This window comes from Myotis brandtii, unplaced genomic scaffold, assembly GCF_000412655.1.
Source record: "Myotis brandtii unplaced genomic scaffold, ASM41265v1 scaffold304, whole genome shotgun sequence".
NCBI lineage: Eukaryota > Metazoa > Chordata > Mammalia > Chiroptera > Vespertilionidae > Myotis > Myotis brandtii.
The window spans coordinates 1489089-1507854 of NW_005361607.1; the positions used below are offsets into that span (position 1 = coordinate 1489089).

The 18766-nt window shown below is 38.2% G+C and overlaps 1 protein-coding gene across 3 annotated transcripts in view; it reads left to right on the forward strand.

Moving 5' to 3' along the window:
* Nucleotides 1–57: 57 nt before the first annotated feature.
* MYSM1 (Myb-like, SWIRM and MPN domains 1) overlaps nucleotides 58–18766 on the forward strand; it is a 36920-nt gene continuing 18211 nt past the window's right edge. For 2 of the 3 annotated variants that reach the window (XM_005869844.1, XM_005869842.1), the window contains exons 1-8: nucleotides 58–156; nucleotides 5515–5590; nucleotides 7561–7631; nucleotides 10141–10218; nucleotides 10313–10336; nucleotides 11408–11486; nucleotides 14191–14289; nucleotides 14715–15484. In XM_005869844.1, coding sequence (XP_005869906.1) covers nucleotides 74–156; nucleotides 5515–5590; nucleotides 7561–7631; nucleotides 10141–10218; nucleotides 10313–10336; nucleotides 11408–11486; nucleotides 14191–14289; nucleotides 14715–15484 — 1280 coding nt within the window. In that variant the 5' untranslated portion in view covers nucleotides 58–73. The remainder of the gene's footprint in view (nucleotides 157–5514; nucleotides 5591–7560; nucleotides 7632–10140; nucleotides 10219–10312; nucleotides 10337–11407; nucleotides 11487–14190; nucleotides 14290–14714; nucleotides 15485–18766) is intronic. The other variant, XM_014542561.1, reaches the window with a different exon arrangement.

The window sequence follows — 18766 nt, forward strand, 5'->3', positions numbered from 1 at the left end:
GCCGCTCCACCCCGTGACGCACGGGGCCCGCCCCCCAGCTGCCCACCTCTCGCGGGATCTCCCGGGAGGACGGATGGGGTCAGGCCCCATCATGGCGGCAGAGGAGGCGGATGTGGATATCGAAGGGGATGTGGTGGCAGCGGCGGCACAGCCAGGGTGAGGTGTAGAGACCGGGTCCCGCAGGGACGCAGAGGGGCGCGGATGCGCGGAGAGTGCCTTGGAGAGGCCGCGGGTGTGTCAGGGGCCAGGGGAGCGGAAGAACCCCCGTGTTCACGGGGTGTCCCGGAGCAGAAGGGCCGCGCCCATCCCGCCGGCCGGCTGCTCCCGCCCCACGGCTAGCTACCGGGGGCTCGGGTTCGTGTCGGACGCTCTTTCACATTTTACCGGGATGCTGTGAGCATGCGGGCTTCGCCTAGCACGTTGCAATTAGACTCCTTCCATTACCCGCGCCTCAGAATCTCGCCATAATTCGCCCTTTGCCCCCGCCTGACAGTAACTAGAACCCGGGCGGCCCGGGACGGGCCCTGCGCTCTGGGACCCCTGTTCCAGTATCTGCCAGCCTGTGACCTTGGGCGTGCCGTTTCATTCCCCCTGGCCACAGGTTTACTCTTCCACCCAGTGGTTCTCAACCTTCTGGCCCTTTAAGTACAGTTCCTCATGTTGTGACCCAACCATAAAATTATTTTCATTGCTACTTCATAACTGTAATGTTGCTACTGTTATGAATCGTAATGTAAATATCTGATATGCAGGATGGTCTTAGGCGACCCCTGTGAAAGGGTCGTTCGACCGCCAAAGGAGTCACGACCCACAGGTTGAGAACCGCTGAAAGGCTTAGCTGTGGAACACTTCCGAGAGACAGCTGGGCTTTGAGGCACGGGTAGGACTGCGCCTGCGCGGGACAGCTCTGGGTTCTTCTGCATTGCCGACCCTTCCCGTTACTACAGTGTGGCCTTGGGCCCGACGTTTAGCTTGTCACATCCTCTGACAGCCCATGTGTAAACTGACAGTCATGAGACGTACCGCATGCGGTTATTGCGAGGAGCCAATGAAATAATCACGGGGTGCATTTTTGCCTGTGATAGGTGTTCTGTAAACGTACTCTTTACCGTCCCGTTACTCCGAGGGATGGTATTGTGAGGACCCAGCGAGGAGTCAGCACTTACTTAATACTGATTCCCGATTCCTGCATCGCAGGCCAATGTGGTTTTGAAACAACAATGTCCAGACTAAGCGGTTGCGCCCTTTCATTCCTTGCTTTCTGAGAAGAAATTGATACATGCCATAAAAAAAAAAGTGCTTCCAGAGTCTCCTTTTAGTAATGGAAGAGGCCTAGACTGATGAGGAATCAAAAGAATTCGTTCCAAACTCAGCCAGCTGTGTTGCTTATAACTATGAACAGCTTTATTAGAACTCTATTAGGTTGAACCATGTGAAATTTTCAATCTTGGAGCATTTTTTACCTATAAAGTGGCGATTTCATATGGTCCAGTCTAATAATGGGGCCTCTGTAAATGGTGGAGAAGAATAGTAACTCTTGACAATGAAGGAACAAGATAGAGGGTTTAAAGTGCTGGTGAACGCTAAAGCACTGTAAAAATGTGTGGAGTAATTAAATTCATATATAGTCTTTTTTCCCAAAGTCTTTAGGTAAAGCAGTCCAAAGTTATACAAAATGAGTAGAGAGCCTATTTTATTAACAATTACTGTTCACATTTGTGTAGGTCAAGTTAATCTTGACCAAGCGCTTTTGCTTGCATGATTTAATTTACTTTTCACAAGAAGTCTATGAAATCAGTGGGCAAGGATACTTACTTACAGTCAAGAGAGAAATAAGTTGAACTGGGAAACACTAAAGATCATCTGAGAGCATTGGCTCTACCCCTTTTCCATAGGTTCTTCTTTATTTTTCTTACTAGAGGCCCGGTGCATGGATTCATGCACTGGTGGGGTCCCTCGGCCTGGCCTGCACCCTCTCGCAATCTGGGACCCCCTCGGGGGATATCTGACTGCCGGTTTCAGCCCGATCCCTTCAGGCCAGGCCGAGGGACCCCACCGGTGCACGAATCCGTGCACTGGGCCTCTAGTATGCACGTAAGATCTTTGGTTAATCTCTTCCCGCCCTCTCCCCTCCCCCCTTCTCTCTGAGATTCATCAGTCTGTTCCATGTTTCCATGCCTGTGTGTTGAGCATCTGCCCCCTGGTGGTCAGTGTACATCATAGCTACCGGTCGAATGGTTGAACAGTCAAATGGTCGCTTAGGCTTTTATATATAGATTGTATTTACTTTTTCTCCCCCCCCCCCACCCCATCTTCTCTTCTTACTCTGTTTGAGCTTTAGGTCTATTGGTGGCACCTATGATCATCTTAGTCTTATGCAGGAAGGATTGCAAAGGTTATTGGTTCCTGGTGGTCAGAGTCATTGCTTTACCATCTCCAAGGAGTATCAGTGACATTATATTCTGGGGAATCGTGCCCCCTGATGTGATTTATCAACTTTACGATGGTGCAAAAGTAATAAGCATTCAATAGAAATCGTACTTCCAATTTTGAATTTTGATCTTTTCCTAGGCTAGTGATATGCAAGTACGATACTCTCGTATGATGCTGGGCATTGGCAGCAAGTTGTAACTCCTAAACAGGCACTAGATCACAAGGGTAAACAACAGATACTCCTACAGTGAACTGTGTTGCCAGCATTTTTTGGATATTGTATTCTGAGCATGTTTAAGGTAGGCTAGGCTAAGCTATCATGTTTGTTAGGTTAGGTGTATTAAATGCATTTTTTACTTAGGATGGGTTTATCAGGACAAAACTCCATCATAAGTCAAGGAGCATTTGCACTTGCTAAGTGCTAGGTACCCGAGTTAGAAGGTGGCATTGAAACTTTTTTCCTTTCTATTTCTCCTACCATTCCTTATCATCCTCCTTTTCTTCTGCTTGTCCTTTAAATCAGGGGTCCTCAAACTATGGCCCGCGGGCCACATGCGGCTCACCGAAAACATTTATCTGGCCCGCCGGGTGTTTTTGCCGCTGCTGCCTGTTGCTGAATTTGTTCATATTTTTTTTTTAAACTATAGTCCGGCCCTCCAATGGTCTGAGGGACATTGAACTGGCCCCTGTCTAAAAAGTTTGAGAACCCCTGCTTTAAATCATAGTGTTTTAGGTGGTTTTGTCATAAGACTTCTACTCAGTAACTACATACTAGTAGTCCCTGGTGATACCATATCTCAAGACTTAAATTTCTGTTTGTTGGGTTGGACAATATGAAAGTTTGTCAATGACCGTTTCATAAGTTCACCTAATACATGTTGATCTTTCCCAACCTCCTGCCAACCCAAATCTCTCCCGATCTTCAGATCCATTTATCCAACTTTCTCAGTCTGTTTGCATTTGGATGTTCCACAAGTCCCTCAATCTCAGCTTATAAACCTTCCCCACCACATGTGCCTCTCTGGGTTCCCTACTTCAGTAAATGGCACCATCCACCCAGTCACCCAAGGAACAGACCTATATGTATTCTTTTCCTTACCTCTCTCCTTCCACTTCTGTCAGTTATGAAGGGTCTGTTGATTCTTAGTATCCTCTCAAATGTATTCACTTCTTCCTATTCACACTGCTTGTTCTCTAGGTCTAAGTTACTGTCACCTTTTTCTAGTGCTAATACTGTAAACACTCCCTCTTAACTGCTCCTTGTCTCTTTGGCTCCTTCTACTCTTTCCTGAAGTTAGAGCATTCTTTCTTACATCCAGGTCTGATCATGTTATTTTCTTCAATCCCTAGTTGGCTTTATGATAAAGTCTTCTTCATTCCTTAACTCCTAGAGAGACCTGTGTGGTCCATGCCTCACCTACCTCGTTCATTCAATCATTTAAGAAATATTGATTGAACACCTTTTGTATGCCAAGCCCTGAGTATACAGCAGTTACCAAAACTAAGTCCTTGCTTTCATAGAACTATCATTCTTATTAGGTGAGACAGACAGTAACATTTCTGTATATATCAGGTGGGAAAAGTGGAAAAGATAAAGGAGGGAAGGTGGACGACTGACTTATCAACCTAATCCCTTGCAATTAACCAGGGATAACTATCAGGACTGAAACTATGGGGCCTCAAAGGTCAGTGTGGATGTAGTGTAAAAACTGGATTTGGAAAAGGGAGAAGCAACAGAATTGGCAACAGGTTGAATGTGCATTTTGAGGAAATAAGGGCAGGTGCAGATTTCTGGCTTGGGACTAGGGGATGGAGGTGCCATAGACTGAGATAGGTAATGATAAAAGAGTAGCATATTTGAGAGGAAAGGTGAACTCAGGTTTAAACATGCTAATATGGGGTACCTGTGGAGCTTCAGGTAGGTGTCCAGACACATACACCAGCGATGTGGATGTTGCTGATCCTTATTGAGAAATGCTGTGTAAAAAGATTTCTAAAGTACACTTGAAGTGGTACTAGTCCCACCTCCTGCATCCTCAGCAGACCTAGTTAAGTAAAGGTTTTCTTCTGCTGATCCAAGTCTCAGAATCCCTTAGTTTGTATTTCTGGTAGTCCATACCAAATCTGAATTGACACTTGAGGTAAAACCTTTTTGTCATCAACAATTGAGAGACATTATCACTTTTAGTTTATTGTAGATAGTCTGTTAGCCCCACAATTCATTATAACCATTGTGGAACTAATTGAAGATTCAAAAATGTAAACCCATAGATAGGTTTTTGCAGTCAAATTCTTAGTACTACACTAGGTCTGGGAAAAGTCAGTAACTTAACTAGGAAAATTTATAACTTCAGGACATACAAAAGCAAAAATTAAATTTATGTCATAGATTAGGCCTTCCAAAACTTAAATATTTAACTATTCAGCTTTTTTGCATATGAAGTGAACATGTGACTTGAGAGAGTTCTTATTAGTTTACTAATGAAAGAAGTGAATTAACAAAGTTTGATCCCTCAGGGATATAGAAAAGAGCCCAAATAACCCAAGTTACCTTGTTAAATTATATGAGTTATTATTAAAACATTACACTCTCTTATCTCCTCATTGTACTGTCCTTCAAGTATTTTCTATTCAGGTTCTTCCATTTATTTTTTATTTTTTTCCATTTTGAGGGTGGTGCTATTGATGGTAGCTTTCATGCTTTACGTATATCTAAAAAAATTAATTATAAAGTTGAATTTCTACATACGCCTCAAAAGAAATCTGAAGTGTTGATTCATGGCCACAGAGCATGTGTGGTTGCTGCTTTGGGTTTTTTTTTTTCCTCATGAAGTTGTTTATTCTTGGGAAACAAAAGAAGTGAATGGACTTGAGGTTTAGCAGTTGAGACAGGTTAACTTAAAGCACTATGTAATTCACAGACCAAAGAGGTACCACAGGCATTTCTACAACATTAAATCTGTTAAGGAGAGAAAGGAACTAAATATTTGCTTAACATCTCAACCTGCCAGTCACTACAATGTATAAAATGTATACATTAACTGATACAATATCACTTTTATACTCATTTTCTTATTTCAGAAACGATGAAAGTACAGCATCTATTTTACAAGATCACTATCTTGATTCATCATGGAGAACTGAGAATGGTCTTATTGTAAGTATTTTATGAAAATATTAGGGACATTAAGCTATTACTCATTACCCAAAGTACCTCTTTTTTTTTTTTTTTTTTAATTTGGTGCTAGTTCTCAGCAATCACAGAGGTAATAAATTTAAACTTGTTTTTAAAATATATTTTTATTGATTTCAGAGAGGAAAGGAGAGGGAGAGAGAGATAGAAACATCAATGATGAGAGAATCATTGATTGGCTGCCTCCTGCACACCCCCTACTGGGGATCAAGCCCACAACCCAGGCATGTGCCCTTACCGGAATCGAACCTGAGACCCTTCATTTCACAGGCCAACACTCTATCCACTGAGCCAAACCAGTTAGGCGAAACATTTTTCTTACTGTAAAAATAGCAGAAACTTATTCTTATTTCTTTTGACTTTGAAAAATGGCCACAACTGGGAAACAACTGTTGGATCCAGCTGGATTTGAATACAAGTCCTTGCTGATTTGTGAACCTCAGTTTCATCTGAAAAATGGGGATCATTGCAGGGTTCATTTCCTCATTTAACAATTATTTACTGAGTATGTACTATGTGCCAGACACTAGACCAGATTTGGGGGTTCCAACTATAATTAAGATAGACATGGTTCTGCTCTCAAGGAGCTTATAGTCTAAAGAATCAGGTATTAAACAAATAGACTAATTATAAATCATTAAGGACATTAGATACAGACTAAGGGTGACAGGATGGGGAACCTACTTTAGATAAAGTTGTCAGTATGGGAAACTGAGGAGGTGACTTTTAAGTTGAAATGTAATAAAAAGAGGGGAGTAGGTATGTGACGAGTTGAGGGAAAACATTAGGCAGAAAGAATAGTATCACAAAGGCTGGTTGGAAGCCAGTTCTAGAATATGGTAAGGGAAGGGGGTTGATAGCTGTGACAAGGTTGGAAAGGCAGATGAGAGCTCTGTCATATTTGTAGGAATCAAGAGACCAGTTAGGAAACATTTGAGTAATCTAAGCAGTATTTGGTGGTAGCTTGGCCGGAGGTTGTGGCAGAGTCAATAGAAGTAGACAGATTTAATTATATTTTGGAGATTGAGCTCCTTGGTAGACTGGACATAGAATTGAAGGAAAAGGAAAGAATCCAGGGTGATTCTTGGGTTTCTGGCTGGAATAACTTGGTGACCAGTAGTGGCGTCTATAAAGTTGAGAAGGTCGGGGAAGAAGCAGGTGAAGGAAGGTATGTGATGGTGAGTTATGTTTTAAATGTTAAATTTAAGAAGCCTGCTAGATACCCAAGTGGAAGTTTTGAGGGGGCAGTTGGATATAACAGTCTAGATCTTGGAGAGGAGACCTGAGCTGAAATTTTTTAAGTTTTGAGAGTTGAAAATGAGTGTGATCATTCAAGGAGAGATTGCGGCTTGAGGGAAAAAAGAATTGTGAGTTTTGGAAATAGGTGAAGTATCTAGCAAAATTCTGATAACTAATAGTCCTTTATACATGACTAGAGGCCCGATGCACGAAAGTCGTGCAAGAGTAGACCTTCCTTCCCCCCGGCTGCTGGCACCAGCATCCCTCTGGCACCTGGGACCCGAGCTTCCCTCGGCTGCCTGCAGGCACCCGGGACCTAGGCTTCCCTCACAGCCCCGGCTTCATCCAGAAGTTCGTCCGGAAGGACATCCGGTCTAATTAGCATATTACGCTTTTATTATTGTAGACAGCCATTATTACTGTATCACAGATAGGAGCTTGAGCCTTGGGAGTCTAACAGACTGGTGTGTCAAGTCTCTGCTCTTCCACTTGAAATGTTAGCAGTGCTAGGGATGCCTCTGTGAAGTAATGCCTATTTCATAGAGTTATTGTGGGAATCAAAGCTATGTCCATGTGCTCAGCAAATGACAGCTGTTATTGTTAATCATATTGTATATTTTCATTTAACAAAATATGGAAGATAACTTCAAAAAGTAGTAAATAAAAAGAAAATATGTTCTTCTCTTTTATAATAGCCTTGGACTCTGGATAACACCATCAGTGAAGAGAACAGAGCTGTCATTGAGAAAATGTTGTTGGAAGAAGAGTATCCTTTAATGATTGTGAGGAAAGATTTCAGGGTTAAGTACCTCTAAATGCAAAAATTACAAAAGAGACCACTGTTAATTACTAGATAGATATATTTGGCCCCAGACTGCTACAATATAACATGTAACCTACCTATGCAAAAAGCTGCATTTTATTCTTTTGGTTCTGTTTTATTGCTAAGTCTGAGGTATGATTCAACATTTTTGAGTTTCTGTTGTCAACCAACTCTTTATACTGTCTGAATATTGGTTTGAAATTATAAAATGTTTTATATTAGCTAGAACCTGTAGTCCAAGACCATTTAGTCCAATCCTCCATCTTCAGTTATATAAGCTGAAATCCAAAGATGTTGATTTGTCCAAGATTTCAGAATTAGAATATGTAAAAGTTCTCACTTCTTACTCTACCAATTTACAGGTGTTATGTGAGAGGAACCTAAGTAAAAAGCACAAAACAAAAACAAAAGGATAAAGATCTTTCTCCCCGCCTCCCCCCTACCCCACCCCCTTGAGAAGTTGTGGATCCTTATCCATGGTCAGGCACTGGCTTCTTGTCCTTGTTTCTTTAATCTGTATGTGATGTTGGCAACTTAATTTCTTTGGGACTAAATTTTCTTTTTTTTCTTTTTCTTTTTTTAAATATATTTTATTGATTTTTTACAGAGAGGAAGGGAGAGGGATAGAGAGTTAGAAACATTGATGAGAGAGAAACATCGACCAGCTGCCTCCTGCACACTCCCTACTGGGGATGTGCCCGCAACCAAGGTACATGCCCTTGACCGGAATCGAACCTGGGACCCTTCAGTCCGCAGGCCGACGCTCTATCCACCGAGCCAAACCAGCTAGGGCTAGGACTAAATTTTCTTATATGTAAAATGTGAGGATTGAACAAAGTGATTTCTGATTTTATGATTTATAAAGAGTATTAATAATAGTTTAATGAGTAGTGGTTTATGTAACATTTTCTAGTGGCCTCCTTTAAAACAGGTGAAATTAATTTTAATAATTTATTTAACCCAGTATATTTAAAATGTTATTTCATCATTTAATATAAAAACATTGAGATCTTTCACATTTGTTTCATACTCTTTGAAATTCAGTGTATATTTTATACTTACAATGCACCTCAGTTTGTGCTAGCCACATTTCAAGTATTTAGTAGTTACACATGTGGCTATTGGCCAATGTATTGAACAGTGCAATTCTAAATTAATGAATACTTAAGTAGTTACTGGTTCACTTCCAGACATGGAAACAGAAGTAATGAGAGTAAAAGCTATGTCAGCTCTTGGAAGACAGGGATAATATTTTCTTCTATCTTTGTCCTCAGTACCTAGTACCTAGTATAGTGCCTGACATCCACAATATACAGGCAATAATTGTCAGTGAAGAATATTTCTGATTAAGTTATTGTAAAGGCCAGTTTTAAGACGTTTGAGAGGGAGGCTTTTTGGTAGATTTGACGTATGTGTTTGTTAGTTGTATTAGGGTAGAGGACAACCCTGAGCTCTTCTCTGTTACCTTGAGAAATATGAAGACAATTGGTTGTCCTAAATTACCCTGGATGACCAATCAAATTCATCCATTACATTCTCCATATGGTGTAGGAAAAAAAGAACTAAATAAAACATTGAGGATGTTTCTTCTCTTAGCCACTTCTAAAAGGGAAGATAAGAGGAACTAGCATTTATATAACACATTTTATGCAGGTACCATTTTGTGAGATTTCACATGTAATATTTAATTCATATAACAACCCTGTGAGGTATAAATAATTTTATCAAAAATTGTACAGACCTGAAAAGGGCTTTGAAAGGAATTGGTTTAGCTAGGATTCGAGTGTTAGTGTCATGGGTATCTATATATATAAAAAGCCAGCGACCAGAACGCAGTAACGACAGAACGACCCGTTGCTATGACACCCACTGCAGCCAGTAAACCTGATGGATCGGGGGTGGGGCCGGCCGGCCAACCTCCCGCAGCCCCTCCCCCGGCCGGCCCCGCCCCTGATTTCCCCCTTACCCCAATAAGGGGCTCTGCCCCCGATCAGCACCCCCACTCCGATCAGGGGCAGAGCCAGCCGGCCAACCACCCATGGCCCCTTCCCCAGACCACTGGCCCCCTATCAGTCCCCTGGACCCCATTTGGGGGCGGGGCCGGCTGGCCCACCACCCACAGCCCCTCCCCATGGCCGGCCCCACCCCTAATCAGCCGCCACCACCCCAATCAGGGGCAGGGCCCGCCAGCCAATGCCCTCGGCCCTTCCCCCCAGCTGGCCCGGCCCCGATTGGGCCCTGATTGGGGTGGGTCAGCTGGCCAACCTCCCGCCGTCTCCTCCTCCCGACAGTCCTGGCCCCAATCTGCCCCGATTAGGGTTGGGCCAGCCGGACCTCACCTGTGCACGAATTCGTGCACTGGGCCTCTAGTATACTATAAATGCCTACTTTATATGAGCCATGTAAAAGTTATGACTTTATTGTTGTTAAAGTTTCCTTAATAACTACACAGGTATTATTTATCTAAAAAATCACTTCCAGAAAAATTCTGGCTTGGTCAAAAGGAAGATGATAAAAAATACATGAAGAGGTAAAAATTAATTTATCATACTTTTAAAAATATGAACAGTACTTTTAGAAACTTCACATGCTTCCTTATTTTCTTTTTTCATGTGGTGGTGCAGTCTGCAGAAAACAGCAAAAATCATGTATGTACTTATTTTTAAAACTTTAAAACCTTTTTTATTAGTTAAAAGTTATAAGAAAATTAAATAAAAATTATAGTTGGCTTGTGGAAAAGCTTTCTTGATCTTGAGTTATTCAAAAATATAAAATCAAAATTTCTTGTATACATAGAATGCCCCAAGGTAATTTTATGCTGCTATTTTCCAGAATTTCTCTTTTGGTTCCATCAGATTATGGAAAAGATGGTTTCTTAGGGATTTGTGGGGAAACTTTTAAAATCTGCTATTTAATGTTAGGAGTTGACATGATTTCTATTGCCCTGTCAGTTAATTTTCAATCACTTCAAACAAAAATTTAATTTGAATTTTTAGCTTTCAAAAAATTAAAGAAACTTTTAACTATTTTATTTAGTGTTTATAAACTTGCATGTTTATGGTTCCTTAAAGGTAAGGCTTACAGATTTGCAATTGCCAAGAGTTTGAGCACCGAACAGACTTTGGCTTTTGCATTTTGCTGAATAAACAACAATAAAAAATGAAGTTAATGAAAAGATTAATGGTGTGCTTGAATTAAATTAGTGAGCCTCATCACTCTCTTAATTTCTTAAGAGACTGCAGTTTCAAAAGCAATAAACATAATGCCATAGTTTGGTTTTTTTATTACTTTTCTGGCTTGATATTTACATGGTACATGGAAGAATCAGAGATAATATTTCTAAAGTCAGTTTAAACTTTTACATGCCTTTCAGGATTTGGATGTTTTAATGTCTGCTGTTTTATGTCCAGCATAAAGAACCCTATTTGTTTGTTTTCACACTGACTTCCTTTAATGTCTTTTAGTGTTATCTTCACTCAGACTCAAGGATTATGTCTTTTGGGGCTCCTATCATCCTGAGCTAGAGAAGTATATGAGACAGGGTAAATCTGTCCCCTCACGTAGAGGCTGCAGCCTTTTTCTTCTTCTTTTCCTTTTTTTAAGTTCTTAGACTCAGAATATTGAATTTAGTTTATGGCTATCTATAATCTTTAGCTGCGTAAATATGGAATGTTCCATTTCAGATTTTTTTTTTTGCAATTCCTTTTTTCCCCCCTCAGGGTACAATCTCCTACAAAACCAGCCAGTTTCTCAGTAAAGTGGACGATAGAAGAAAAAGAGCTGTTTGAACAAGGGCTGGTAAATAGAGCAATTTTTGACTTATAGTAAAATAATTCTAGAAGCAAATATTGATAGAATTATAAGGTTAAATTAATTTGTAGAGACCAGAAATTTCTTTTTAATTGCAGTGTTCATATCTATATTTTTTCTATAGATAGAGTGATGATGTATGTAGTATAGCACAAGAGAATTTAACTCACTTAAGTTAATAAAATATTAAAATAGATTTGGATTAATTTTTGGATAGTTTTTACCCTATTTTTATACTAGTAAAACCCCCAAATTGAGCTATTTCTTTAAACTATCTGGTTTCAAAGGCAAAATTATTTTGTTATCTGTGTATATGGAACTGTCTGTTTTGGGTTGAGTTATTTTTTATTCAGATATTTGGCATTGTGCATATAATCTAAATATTTCAGCAGATGTAATTGAAGACAAAACATGTTTCTTTTTGCGTTAAAGTTTCACTGAGACCTATATAAATGTCTACAAGTTATATAATGGAAAAATATGCATCCCAATTTCTAATTCTGAAAATACTTATTAATATGAAGACACTTTTAATAAAATATTCAGAAAAGTTTTTTAACTATGGGGAATAGGTTATATCATTTCCTTTAAGGTACATGTTAACCAATATTATACTAAATTAATTTTGAAATTATATATCTACATTACATATATAGGATGTTTATATAGTTATGTAGGATTCAGGAATACTAATTGAAATATTATTGATAATGTTTCTACAGATGGTGGGAAATAAAATGAGCTTGTATTTTTATAGTTAGTCATTGCTATGACGTTCATATATTCTGTGATGTTTTTATATAAATACCTAAACTATCCTTGAGCATTTTATCTCCTCCTGAGATTTTTATCCTGTGCTGTTATATTTTATATTTTTGTATTTTAGTCTGTTGCATGATTATCATTTACATAATCTAACTCTAACTAGCTAGCCATTTATTTAAATTGTCCCTTACCGAAGACTACACACACACTCACACACACACACCAATGCAAGTGGGTTGTGAATTTTAGGTTATTATTGTTGACATTGGTAGTAGTTATAGGAGCTACATCTGCATGGTTCAAAATTCAAAAGGTGCCTAAAGTTTATAGGGTGTTAAGTCTAACTCTTGTCTCAGCCTTCAGTTTTCTATGCCTGAGATAATCATTTTAATCTGTTTTTTTTGTGGATTCTTCCAGAGATATTTATCCCTGTATAAGAAAATGTGTATTTATTTATATACATATGTAGTTATCTATTTATATACATAAACAGATATTTTAAACTTAGAGTGGTTTCCCACAAAAATAAATGGAGCTATTGGTTGTATTTTAACCTTTTGATGTAGTTTGCTTATAGACTGAATTTTCTCAGGTTTGAGAGAAGGGAATTATGCGGTACTGTATGATGAAGGAAGATTTTTCCTTCCTTTTCATGGGCATAGGGCTCTCCCTTTGCTCTATTTTAAAATTAATGAATGTTTTCTTTGCTCCTGTTGTTAGTGTGCCCCCTGTAAGTTTCATAGTGCCCAAGCCCTGACAGTCCCTACTGGTCACACTTAACAAGATCTTTCCTATCTCCAAAGTGCTCCGTGCTGCCAGGTTACTTGCTTGACTTTATCCCACAATAAAGATAATGAATTCTGCAGTAAGTTGATCTCTGCTAGGTGTTAGTTAAGAGCAATATAGATAATTAATTTATACTCACTAGTATAAATATTTACCCTGAAATATTTTCAGTTTTAAGAAATTAACCACCTATCAGATTTTCTCATGAGTACCACAAACAATTGTATAAATTAAGGTTTATCATTTGGGTTGGATCTTTGAAGATGACTTGCTACCATAAGTCATGACTGCCTGGCCTGAAGCCTGCCCTGAGGTCAATTCCCCTTAGTTGTGGCTGGGGTTTTTTGTTGTTGGTGGTTTGTTTTTCATAGCTTTAAGAATTCTAAAAAATTAGAATTGTTGAGCTACTTTGGGAAGTAGAGAGTATCTTGTGTTAGAGATATTATAAAGGAGGTTTATGTCTGTATCAAATGATAGACTTGATACCTAAAAATCCCATTTAGCTTTGAAATTATATTTATTCCTTTCTGTACTTCAGAACACACCAGAACTCCCTTGAGTTCTTAGTTTTTCTCACCACAGCTTAGTGTTAGCAAGTGGACAACCTTCGACAGTAGATGGGTGTAGGGAGGCATTGGTTGCAGCTCTCTTCATTTGTGATTCTTGTCAGTTCACCGTGATGTCTGCGTAGAGTATAATGGATATTGTAACAGATGGAATCTGGGCAAGAGGGTATTTTTAAATTAGTGTCAGAACATATTCAGTTGATTGTATAAATGGATGCAACCTGCCTCCGTTTCAGATACTTTTTTTTTAAGTTATCTTAAGATTTGGAACATCATAATGTGCAATATGAGTACATACAGTTAGGAATACATAAAAGTGATGTATCTTTATTTAGATAGCTATGAAAAGAAAACTAATTTCTAAACCATTTTGGTCAGTTGTCATTAAGTCCGGATTCTATATAAAAGAAGAATGTGGGCCTTGATTTTATATATATGAGGCTTCATTGTGTGCTTTAGAAAATAAATAAAGATGGGTTTTTCTTTTAGCTTGCTTTTTTTTAGTGTGGCAGTTGCTTAGAATATTAACAAGTCAGTTCAACAGAAGCAATTTCTTTTTCATTTTGATAATATAGGCTAAATTTGGCCGAAGGTGGACCAAAATTGCAAAGCTAATTGGAAGTCGAACTATTTTACAAGTGAAGAGCTATGCCAGACAGTACTTTAAAAATAAGGTAAGCAGAATATAACTATCCTAATTGATAATAATATTTTAAATAAAATTAGTAAGAAAAAGTAGTTTTTAATTCAGGTATTAAAGTCTTAATGTTCAAAGTTTTTATAGTAGAAATATTTTATACCCATAAAGTACTCTATAGATATTTATCTTCAGAATCTCAAAGCATATCTTCAGTGTTATGATTGTTCCTATTGAATAGGTATTATATTATTCTATTTAATTTCATACAGTTAAATAGAAGAATAAAATATTAATTGCTCATTTAAAATGTAATAAACACTTTAAAGAAAAGAACCATAAAGGTACAATACACCAGTGATGTACTCAGTTTAATAACATTGTATTTATTCTGCTTTTTGTGCCAGTTATTAAGTTTTCAAATTGTAATATTATTGGAGTTTTATCTTGATTTTTAATAAGGTAAAATTAGATGGTCCAGAGAAGGAAACACCAAATCAGAAGAACAGCAGTGATTTTCAGATTAGAAGTGAAGATGAAAGCTCAAAGTCATGGACCCCATCAAGTTTAAGGGGACGTGCTGATCCCAACTTGAATGCTGTAAAAATTGAGAAGTTATCTGACGATGAAGAAGTAGACATCACAGATGAGGCAGATGAGTTGACTTCTCAGGCACCTCAGGAGAATCCTAGTAGTGATCTTTTATTAGACACCCCTAATAGTAAAAGTAATGAAACCTACCAAGGAGAATGTATTACCTCTGACAGCAAGGAAGATCCCATTTCTAAATCTTCCAAGGAATATCTTCAGAATTCAAAGCACGTTGAGATGGAAACACTTTCAAGCTCAGGAATTAAATTTTGGACTGAAAAACAGAGCACCAGTGATAAAAAATCAGTTGAATTAAATGATCAGAAATGTAATAAACTGATGAAAAACTGTGATAAGCATAATGGAAATGGAATAGTAGATGATACCAGGCTGTTGCCTTCTCCGGAGCCTTGTGAAGTTCAGAAAGATTTGAGTGATCATGAAATGCTTTTTCATTCTTGCCAAATGGAGGAGGAGCACCATGAGGAAGAAGAGCTTAAGCCACCGGAGCAAGAAGTAGAAATAGATAGAAATATTATTCAAGAAGAAGAAAAACAAGCAATTCCTGAGTTTTTTGAGGGGCGCCAAGCTAAAACACCAGAACGCTATTTGAAAATTAGGAATTACATTTTGGATCAGTGGTAAGGAAGAATTATATTATAGATACTGTTTTAAAACTTATGATATTCTATAGTATTTTAATTAGGCTTATGCAGAAGTTAGTATTTTATAATGCTAATGATCCAGAGAACTTTAACATAATATATTTCAATAGGCATGACTTAAAATTCCTCGGAGTGAACTTTTTGGGGAAAGCTTTGGTAAACATTGTTATCTATAGCTATCTTAATCCATCTCTGTTCATTAGAGTGTTTGGGCCTGGAAAAAGGGGTAGATGATTGCCTTAAGAAGTACTTTCTTTGGGCATTGTTAGGAAGGTATAGAAAGCACTACTGTTCTGGAAAGGGGATAGCATAACATCTTTCCCAGTTTATCCTGTACTTTGAAATACAAAGAAAGAAAACTTCCATGACAGGATAATGACATTCTAAATAGCTGCCTTAAGTGCTTTCAACTTTGAACCTCTGGCAGATTGTTCATTCCTTCATCCAGCTTTATCAGGAAACAGGATTTTTGATATATGCAGTTTACCCTTTAAAGTGTCAGTACCTTTTACTTAAATTATTTAGTGGGGATTGGGGAACAAACCAAAAAACTTCCCACCTTATTAGCCTAAATGCTCTGAAAGTAATTCGAATTTTTCTTAATAGCTTAAGACATCGTTAAACATTCATAATTGTTATTGCTTCAGGATTGTGTAGGGCCATCTTTATAGAGGGCTTCTGCTACAATCTAGGAAGATTACCAAAGGAAAACAAGGCTATTAAATCATTAACCATTTTGCCTTACAATATTGAGTGATTTGGCTTTTAAGGATAATTATATTCTAAGAAAGATTTTTGTTCTTCTTCTTGCAGGCAGTTGAGATTGCTAAAAATATAAGTTTGGGTAAGGGTGGAATCAAAGTAAAGAATATATATAAAGAACAACTGATATTGACATAGTGCTTTACAGTTTACAGAAAGCTTTTCTGTGTCATCTGATACCTTACAACAATCCTATAAAATAGGCAGCTGGTATTTTCTCTACTAGTATTTGATAAAACAATCCTGAGGTCAGGAGAGGTTTACAACCAGTCCCTGACAGACTTCAATGCAAGTCTTTTTTTTTTTTTTAATATATTTTTATTGATTTTTTACAGAGAGGAAGGGAGAGAGATAGAGAGCTAGAAACATCGATGAGAGAGAAACATCGATCAGCTGCCTCCTGCACACCTCCTATTGGGGATATGCCTGCAACCCAGGTACATGCCCTTGACCGGAATCGAACCTGGGACCTTTCAGTCCGCAGGCCGACGCTCTATCCACTGAGCCAAACCGGTTTCGGCACAGTGCAAGTCTTGACACTATAAATTACTCTTTCCATTATTCCATATTGCCTAATTCACACTATTAAAAAAGATAAATTAAATTGATACCTAATTTTGATTTTGGAAATAAGAGGAGGAATGGCCAAAATTTGGAAATAAGAGGATGAATAACTTTAAAATAACTCAAAAATGTCTATATGAATCAACACTGAGTATTTACTGTTACTTTAATCAAATTTCATTTGTTACTTTGAATTTTGGATTCTATGAGGCAGAATAAGTTATAGAGACAGTATAAATTATATAGCAGTAGTTTCCTAATGTCATTTGCCTTAGTTCATGAAGCTAGTGAAAGTGTTGCTGTTTCAGTAGGTGAGAAAGCAAAGAGAAAGGTTTTGAATAGGAACTCAGATGTTCTCTTCAAAAATAGAAGAGAGAGTGGTTAGGGACTGGATGTGGTATTTAAAAAAAATAGAAGGGAAAATTAATGTTTTAAAAATAAAAAGAGGCCTGCTTGACTTGTTTGTAGCTAAAAGATCCTTTTCATAAAAGCACATGCAGCCCTGACCGGTTTGGCTCAGTGGATAGAGGGTCAGCCTGCGGACTGAAGGGTCCCGGGTTCGATTCCAGTCAAGGGCATGTGCCTTCGTTGCGGGCACATCCCCAGTGGGGGGTGTGCAAGAGGCAGCTGATCAATGTTTCTCTCTCATCGATGTTTCTAACTCTCTACCCCTCTCCCTTCCTCTCTGTAAAAAATCAATAAAATATATTTAAAAAAAAATAAAAGCACATGCAGTCAATTCCCTGCTTAGGGGAATTTAATAAAAATAGTAACCAATACCATTATTGAGTGTCTACCAATACCATGCTTGTATTTAAATCATCTCCAATCCTCTTGACAACCTGTTCTCATTTTACAGATGAGAACAGTGAGTTTCAGAGAGTAAAAGGAAGTTGTTGCAGGTTACTATAAGTGAAGATAATATCCAGGATCTATAGTCTTGACTCATTATTTTCACACTTCCAACTCAGGGCCTTGACCTAGACTTTTCATTCTGCCTTAGATGCTTTCCCCTCCACATCTTGCTGATCTTGCTTCCTTATCTCATTTAGGTCTGCCCAAGGGAAATTAAAGGCCTTCTCTAACCACCCTATCTAAAATAGCTCACATACATATCTCCTTCCTCTCATTCTCTTACCCTGTTTTTAATTTATCTTCATAGAATTTATTACCACTGAAAATATTATATTTTTATTTATTGTCTCTCCCCTCTCCCCCCTTACCCCCCTCCCAGTGATAATGTAGGCTCCACACAAGGACAGATTTTTTTTTTAAATCTATTTGTTCATTGTTAAATCCCTAATATTTAGAACAATGCTTGGAATACAGAAGTCTCTTTATTTGTTAGGAAGAACAGATTGAATGAATGAATCATCATTATATCATGAACAGACATTTTGAGAGGCTTTATCATTTGTTCAGCACTGTACTAGATTACTAAGTTCTGCTTAAAGCCTGTGATTTGGATCATCGTTAATGACATTAATTCAGTTTTTAGACTCCAGTTTTTTGATAGCCAGTTATACCATGCTCATTTCTGCTTTCTTGCCTTCTTTTGTGCCGTTTGTTTTCTTTTAAAACATTCAAAATCTCAACTTTTCAATGGAACTTTAAAACCCACGTCTCAAACTACTTTTTACCATTCCTGAAATGTTACAGGATTTATGATTTCAAATATGGTTTTTGCTTAGAGAGGTCTTCCCCAAATACCCTATCTAAAATAGTCTATGCCTATTTGTCTCACTGTATCCTTTTTTCTTCCTAGCACTCATTGCCACCTGACAGTACAATAGATATTATTCATTAATTTATTTGACTGTCTCCCCATTAAAGTAGTTCATGAAGCTAGTTAAAGTGTTGTCAGGAAGTGTTAAAGTAAGGTCAGGAAATTGATATTATTCATCTTTGTATCCTTAGTGCCCAGAACAATGC